Source organism: Pantherophis guttatus, chromosome 2 (genome assembly GCF_059756535.1).
Source record: "Pantherophis guttatus breed Tessera chromosome 2, ASM5975653v1, whole genome shotgun sequence".
Taxonomy (NCBI): domain Eukaryota; kingdom Metazoa; phylum Chordata; class Lepidosauria; order Squamata; family Colubridae; genus Pantherophis; species Pantherophis guttatus.
The window spans coordinates 24,279,131-24,287,500 of NC_142064.1; the positions used below are offsets into that span (position 1 = coordinate 24,279,131).

Genomic DNA, 8,370 nt, shown 5'->3' on the forward strand with positions numbered 1-8,370 from the left:
AACAGCCAAGCAACCAGTTCATCACCTTTTATTGACAAGAGCAGAGTTTTCAACTAATCAGATGGTGCCAGCTAACTCAAAGAGCCTTTTATGATTAACCCATCACTACATTGGCTAGCCATCTATATACTATTAAAACTCTTGTTCCCATAACCTTTAACTGGGCAAAACAGTGCATCACTGGCAACAATTTTTCAACCAAGGTACCTCAAATGGGCTAACTTACAGAATATGTCCAAAATGGATCACAGGTTGAGAATCATCATTCTAGGACAGGGTGTCCAACCTTGGCAACTTTAAGACTTGTGGGCTTCAACTCCCAGAATTCATGGCTGGCTGGGGAATTCTGGGAGTTGAAATCCACAACTCTTAAAGTTGTCCAAGGTTGGACTTCCCTGTTCTAGGAATAGTAAAATTATCATCTGTCATGATAACTTTTGTGACTTTATTAAGGCTGCAAGAAGGAAATAAACCTCATTGAATCTTGGGGCTCTCAGCCCCAAATTCCCAGCTGCTTGTTGCTGTAGGAAAAATACAAGGACTGCTATATATGCCAATTTAGGTTTTTGAATGAAAGGCAGGGATATAAACCCAATAATAGAATACATTTTATCCTGTGCTTCTCCTCCAATGTTGAGAAGACAGTCAGTTCTTGAAGAAAGCTTTACTTTACAATGGCCTTCAGGATGTAAGGAATAAGCTCCAAGAAATACAAGTTAGGATGATCCAGGGGAATTGCAGTCCCAACATATTTGGAAGACAGCAGGCTTAAGAAGACTGATATATAGGCTTTTAAATATTTAAATCGAAAGAGGAAATCATTACTCTTGTGGCAGAGATATTTCCAACCCTATCTTGGAGGGACAGTTGTCTAACAGTAGCTCCAACTCTCGACTCTCTCCAAATGTTTTAATACTTGTATTCTTTCATCATTTTTATCTTCACCATCAGGGAACTTTGTGGTAAGCTACATTATCCCAGCCAACTAAGGTAACTATAGATAAGTCCTCAACTTACAACTATAATTGAGCCTGACAATTACAATCAAAAGTCATGATGGTAGTCAAGCAGGTTACATCACCTGATGCATTTTATAACTTTTGTGATGATCAGTTACAGAACTTCCTGTTTCTGGCAAAAACATTGTAAATTATGGCCACCTGATCAGGGGAGTACTGCAAATAGACATAAATGCGGGCAGGTTGCCAAGTGCCCAAAATGCAGTCATGTGACTGCAGGGAAGGGATCAAAACTTCAAAATTGGATCATAACTTTTGGGGGCGGGGTCTGTTGTAACTTCGAATGATGGCTAAACATCTGACCATAAGTCAAGGACTATCTGTATTTCTTCCTGGAATTTCCAGCTGAACTGGAACATTTATTACTACCGCTAATGTAGATAAAAGAAATAATGTGAATAAAAGAAAGGAATCATACAGAGTCAGATATATGGGCTCTGGGGGACCCTCTCTATTCACATTATTATAAGAGAGGAAAGTGCTTGTTGGAAATTACATTAACAAACAGTTAAACCTCATTAAGTGGTAATATATCTTCTGAGACATAGAGGTCACGGAAAGGACAGCCATATGGAAAACATCTGAGTGACCTCACTGTGAATGACACAAAGACTTATATGTTACAAAGAGTTACTTAATCCAATAAACTTACCCAAGGACAGCAGTAAATCTCCCATTAGCAACTCCGAGCACTTAAGAAAAGTTGTGTGGCTAAGATAATTTTATAAACTAAGATTAATGCTTTAAGTAATTAGATGAACATATTATCCAATGTATGTAACCATATAGGGAAAATCGGATGTATGATCTCATATTAACCATATATGGAAAATGTATGATCTCACTGAATCCTTTGTCTTAAAAATGTATAAAACCGTTGTATCAGAGTTCTTTCCTTGTTCAAAGCTCCAAGTACAAAACTGGCTCTGAACCTTGCGCAATAAAACTGGCTCTGGCTAACCCAGGAATGTTGCTTTGTCCTTTCATTCCACAACACCCCTTTTCAGATCAGTAGATGCCAGGAACCAGTAGTAGGTGCAATTCTTAACCCACTCTGATTTAGAGGCTAACTCCATTGATGAGATACACTGTCCAACAACAATTTAGTTGCCTTTATTTTGTGATCAACCAAATTGTTGCAGCTCAGATATGGCAACCCAGTGTTTTACAAACTTGGCACATTTAAGAGGCCTTCAATTACTAGAATTCCCCAGCCACCATTCTGGGACTTGAAATTCCCCCATCTTAAAAGTTGCCAAGTTTGGAAAACACTGCCAAAGCCTGGAGGAAGCTGTCGCAAAACATAGCTTTAATAAGTCCTCCAATTAATATTCCTGCGAGGAGAGATGCATGTGTGGGTATGGTTTTTTAAAAAACTTTCATTTTCCAGACAGATAAGGCCTCACAGAGGAAAGGCTGTTTAAAAGAAGCAAGTAAGCCATGCGCAGAATCGGGCTGTAAGAAGCCACCGTTCCGTTCAGCCACCGTTCTTCAAAGAGATCCATTAAAGCCTCCTCTAGAGGATCGGGCCTACCACTGGATCGCCCCCTTCCTCCGTTTGAAGTAAATGAAGCACCCAGTTGCGGAAACAGAGCTGAAACGCTCCTTTTCTCTTCCTCAAGGTCAGGTCGGCGGCAGAGTCCCCTTTTTTCTGCAACCACGTCCAAGGACGCGCTACGCCCGTAATGCGCTGACCTCTCCAGCCAGCCGGCAGGAGAAAGGATGCAGGCGCGTCATTCATTCTGCAGCAGATCGGAGGTCACCTTTCCTGCCCTGGCTGGGGTGAAATATTTTCCTTGCACGGTGGGGGGAACGGAAAGAGCCCTGGGGCTAGACTCGATCCTGATGGGAGCCAACGAAACAGGCCCAACTAGTTGTAGCTGGGGGGGTGAGTCCGCGCCACAGCCAAGAAGGGCGCAAAGAAACGCGAGAAGGGCGAGACGCGACTGCAAGTGGTCTGACCGGCTCTCCTGCCTGCGAGAACGGCTTGACCCCGCCAAGACCAGGCTCGGGTTTATCCAGGCGCGCAGCTGAACTTGACCCCCGGCCAATTGCGGCGGATCAAGTCGCTCTTAAAGAGACCGCTTAGGGAAAAGGATCTCCAAAGGGATGGCTGCGTTCCCGCGCGCCCTCGGCGACCAACCCGGGAGAAGCCACCCGGCCCCACTTGCCATGAACCTGACGAAGGATGCCCGAATCTACCAACAGCGGGTCAGGTTCGGCCAAAAGCAAAACGCTGCTGCAAGCCCGTAAGCCTATCCCCCCACCCCACCCCGCGGGGGACCCCCAAACCTCGCGACGTGGCCGCTTTACCTTGGCTTGCGCCCCGAGAGCCAGCGGCGCCGTCCTGTGCCCCGACCCCCATCGGGAAGCGGCGGGCAAGAGGCAGCGGTGCAAGCGGGCGAGGAGATGGTGAGCCGCCATCTTCGGGCTTGTGCGGCGTGCGGGGCGAGGAGGAAGGAGCTGGGCGAGCGGCGGTGGAGGCGGCGGCCTTGAAGAGCAGAAGAAGAAGGCGGCGGCGGATGCCCAGCCCCCTTTATGCGATGCTGCTGGAAAGAAACCGCGCCCAGCTGGCAAAGGCTGAGCTGCCGATCTCCGTAGAAGCCGGGGGAGGGTTAGGGGCTCGGCCCTGACGTTTTCCTTTAACCCTTTCCAAAACTGCCCGAGAAGGGCCCGTGGTTTATAGGGAGGTGAGCGAATCATTAGAGGAAAAAAAGCCTCCAGGCCGGAGATGGAGGGATTTACAGTAAAGTAAGTAAGGTAAACCTGAGTGGGCTGAATGGAGCTTACTCCCAGGAAAGAATACATTGGAAACTAGTACAGACAGCCCAGAAAGTTTGTTTCTTGGCTATCTTGGATAGACTAAGATAAAATGGGGCAGATCACTTGGAAGTAACCATATTTACATTTTTGCTGTGAGAATAAACAAATACACATTTTTAAGGGTGCAGAGCAGTGACTCAGACTAAAAACCACTGAAACTGAATGGAGTTGGGGTTAGAAGTAGAATCCCTGCATAAAACTTCCATTTTAGTTTCGCACCCTGTGAAGCTCTCCCTTTTCTACAACTTAAACCCCTATTAAAGGCAGAGAAACAGGCTAAACTGGCTTCGCGTTTTATTTTCAGCTTTGTTGTAATTTGCTGTTGCTAAGTTTCTACACAAAAGAGAAAATAGTTGAGGGGCCCTTGGTCATGTTACCTATTACGATGTTACCTGGTTGGGGTAATGAAATGCCTGCAAGAAAACAACCAAGCTCAGAGAGCACCAAGGATCTCTTATTTCAACACTGAGCTACAAATATTCTCCTTTAGCACAGAAAATAGTTGTTTAGAATCTATAATAGATCATTACATTCAAGAACTAAGCCCAGACACCTTGAATTGCCTGCAATTTGGCAGAAACCGGGAATGTTCTACTTTGCTTTGGATTTCAGATGGTGCAAAATTTTATTTTGTGTATTTAGAAACCATCCATCTCCCTCACAGAGGGACGAAATCCAGAGGGGCTTATGTGACAAGTGAAACACAGTGGTGTGTGAAGTTGTATGTGAAGTGTGTGAAGATTAATGTTCTTTGCCTCTCAGCAATTCCTCTTGCATTTCCCACTATTGTCTTCCCTTTCTGGCTCTCCCAGTCCAACACTTCTCTCTGCCTTGATTACATCTTCAACCCAATCTTTTCCCTTCTCCAGTCACCACTGGCGTACTGGCCTATACATCTATTCCACACCACAGTCTCAACAGTAAAGAACAGATTCCCAGCAAAGCACATTACCAGTCTGCAAGCCCGCAGTCTGCTCTGTGCCTTCCCATATAGAGTGCATTGCAGAGGACCCAGATCGTTGGGGGAAATATGATGACTTTGTAATCCAGAGGTGGGCAACTATGGCTCTTTTATGACCTGTGGGCTTCAATTCCCAGAATTCCTGAGCTAACATGGCTGGCTCAGGAATTCTGGGAGTTGAAGTCCACAAGTCATAAAAGGGCCATAGCTGCCCACCCGCTGTAATCCGCTTAGAGAGGGCTGTAAAAGCACTATGAAGCGGTATATAAGCCTAAGTCAGGGGTGGGCAACTGTGGCCCATTTACAACCTGTGGACTTCAACTCCCAGAATTCCTGAGACAGCTTGGCCAAGCTGTCTCAGGAATTCTGGGAGTTAAAGTCCACAGGTTGTAAAAGGGCCACAATTGCCCACCCCGGTCTAAGTGCTATTGCTATTACAGTAGTCCAGCTGTGAGCTGACTAGGGAACTGAACAACTGAGTGCACGATATTCTGATCCAGGAAAGGCCACAAATGTGCATAGAACATTATCAACTCATTTGGCTTGTTCCAAAAAAAACCCTAGACTTTTTCCATACATAATTTTATAACTTGGATTTTCTTGTCAAGGTTTTCCTTATTTGCACCTAACCATGATGAAACCATTACCTAGACCAGGGGTGTCAAACTCAAGGCCCGGAGCCTGGATCCGGCCCGCGAGGTGGTTAGATGTGGCCCACGGGGCCACCCTGGAAACAGCAAAGGACTGGCCTGTGGTGCCTCTGCCAGTGAAAATGGAGCTTGGGACGGCCGCAACTGCAACATGTGTAAAATCTGTTGCATTTTCCTACTAGTTTACAGTGGCAGTGAAATTTGGTGGCCAGAGTTGGGTGGATTCAGACAAGCACACTTCCGATCTGATCCCTGGTCAGCTTTGTCTGCCGTCATTCTGTCCTTGCTGCCCTAAAGAGCTGAACACGATAGTACTGGAATGGTGGGAAGGCAAGCTATAGGCCGTGAATGGCTTTTGGTAGCATATCCGAGGAGGAAGCGAGCCTATGTGGCAACATCTGGGAAGAAAGCAAGACTGTAGCCAAACCTGGAAAGGCAGCAAGAGATCACCCAGTAGAACTCTTAAAATCACAGCTTGAAACCAGGGCTTTAAATTCCAGACTTTATTACACAGACTTTAATCCTGCTGGCTCTTTATCAGAGCTGTCACATAAGGACATTGAAAATCCAAGCAGCCATTAGACGGCAGCAAAAGCTTGTTACTGTATCTCTTTGCTGCCATCTAATAGTCATCTAGATTTTTGCAGCCCAGACGTCCTATTCTATTATTTGCTAACTCTGCTTGCTTGATATTTTCTTCTCTATAAAAATCAGCATTCTCCATCACGTTTTCTTGTACAAATAAATGTGTTAATTTGTTTGAACTTTAACAAATTAAAGTGAAATAATTATAAACTCGTTATGAGATATTTTATATCCATTTTTTTGGCTGTTTACCTTGGTGTTTGGGTCAAGTGGGTAAAAGAAGTGTTTTATTTCATTTTGATATTGGTAAGTAGAGTTATTATTTATCCTTAGGCACTTTGAGTTATTTTTGATGGGTTTGAGCATTTTAATACTGTAAGCTTCCCAGACTCACTAAACACACACACACACACAAGTCCAACTTTTTTAGAAATGTCCACATATAACTGAAAAAATATGCTTATTAAATCTAGTGTAATTTTTAAAGCAGTGGCATTTTTTAGACTTGGGCAGAATTGTGTTCAGGGGAGATCTGAGGCATTTTTTAAATGAGCACAAACCTAGTTTAAAAAGAAACACTGGGCTTATTCCATAGCTTTCAAGTTCCTCTATAGAGTGAATTAAGGGAGATGCTTTCAACTCTAGCAGTACTGAACCCTCTAAAACAGGGGTGTCAAACTTAAGGCCCAGTGGCCAGATCCGGCCCTTGGGGTGCTTAGATCTGGCCCATGGGGCTGCTCTGGAAACAGCAAAAATCGGCCTGCAGTGCCTCTGCCAGTGAAAATGGAATTTGGGAGGGCTGCATGCAGTCTTCCCGAGCTCTTTTTGTTGGCAGAGAGTTGCAGGAGACCATCACAGCCAAAAATGGAACTCATGAAGGCTGCAGGCAGCATTCCCAAGCTCCATTTTCGCTGGCAGAGGATTGCAGGAGGCTGTCGCAGCCGAAAATGGAGCTTGGGATCACCACAGGCAGCCCCGACACAAGTGATGTGGAGCTGGCCATGCCCACCCTGGCCACGCCTACCCCAGCCCCCCAAGGTCAAACACAATGCTAATGCTAGTGAAATTGAATTTGAACACCCCTGCTCTAAAATAATAAAGGTACTTCTGTGAACCACCCTGATGAAAAAATTCATTCTTTCATCAGCTGTATAATTCAGCAAAAATGATAGATTCTATAATCTATCTAACAAATAATAACTTTCATCAGAGGTATTCTGACTTAAGCAAACTTTTATTAGTATTACCAATAGGTCATTTATAATTTTGCTGTTAATCTTCAATTTATGTCTGGTCACTTAATGACCATTCAAAATTACAGTGAGGCCAAAAGGGGTGCTTTACACTAATGCTTTTATTAAAGCATTTCTGACCATAGTAAACACACGTGCAAACACATACATCATGTGACTATATTTCAGGTGCATAGTAACTGGCTCACCTTTGTGATCAGTTGCAGCATCCTGCAGTAATATCACCACAATTTGTAACGTTTTTGCTGGCTTCCAGCAAAAACCATCCATTTAAAAGAATGGCTTCATACTTATGACCTGACATTTCTTAACTGCTGCAAAAGTGGTAAAATGAGTCCAGTCATGTGGGTGCCTCAACTTACAATTGTAATGATTACAACCAGAAATCTGGTCCCAATTGGCGGACATAAGTCAAGAAATACCTGTACTATCCAGTAGAATGCTTTTCCAGTTTTTGAAAGACTGGACATTAACTACATACCATGTTAAAAGTCACCATCAGACTCAAGCCACCCTTTGACTTTTTTGACCTCCAAATAGGCCCATTTGCAGTCATCTCAGAATCTGCTCTCCTCTTTGCCTGTGCAAACCGCTGTGAGTTACAGTAAGCTAAGAGCAAGCAGAGGCTGAGATAATGGTTTACAATAATCCTACAATGTACTTCAATGTTATTCTCAACTGAGGTTAAATAACACAGAGACCAAATAACTGAAAAAGAATTCAAAACTGTCATCCAGTTATTTTATTAGTTTAAAAAAATGCTGAGATAAAACACATGCTAAACCAGTATCAAGACTTTCCTTAACTGTTAACTTAACCAGAGCTCACTTTAACAGCATTGCCAAAAAGGCATTAAGAGTTGTTAACCTAATCTTGCGAAGCTTCTTCTCCAGTAATATTGTACTGCAAACTAGGGCATACAAAACCTTTGCTAGACCAATTCTTGAATACGGCTCATCTGTCTGGAACCCGCACTGCATATCGTACATTAATACAATTGAGCGAGTCCAGAGGTATTTCACGAGAAGAGTCCTTGTCTGCTCACAACAGAATACCTTATGCCACCAGGCTTGAAATTT

The 8,370-nt window shown here is 44.0% G+C and overlaps 1 protein-coding gene across 1 annotated transcript in view; it reads right to left on the bottom strand.

Annotated features, from left to right (window-relative positions):
* OXCT1 (3-oxoacid CoA-transferase 1) overlaps positions 1–4,805 on the bottom strand; it is a 68,098-nt gene extending 63,293 nt beyond the window's left edge. Inside the window, exon 1 of the mRNA XM_034440806.2 lies at positions 3,333–4,805. Within this exon, the coding sequence (XP_034296697.2) occupies positions 3,333–3,827 (495 nt within the window). The 5' untranslated portion in view covers positions 3,828–4,805. The remainder of the gene's footprint in view (positions 1–3,332) is intronic.
* Positions 4,806–8,370: the final 3,565 nt, after the last annotated feature.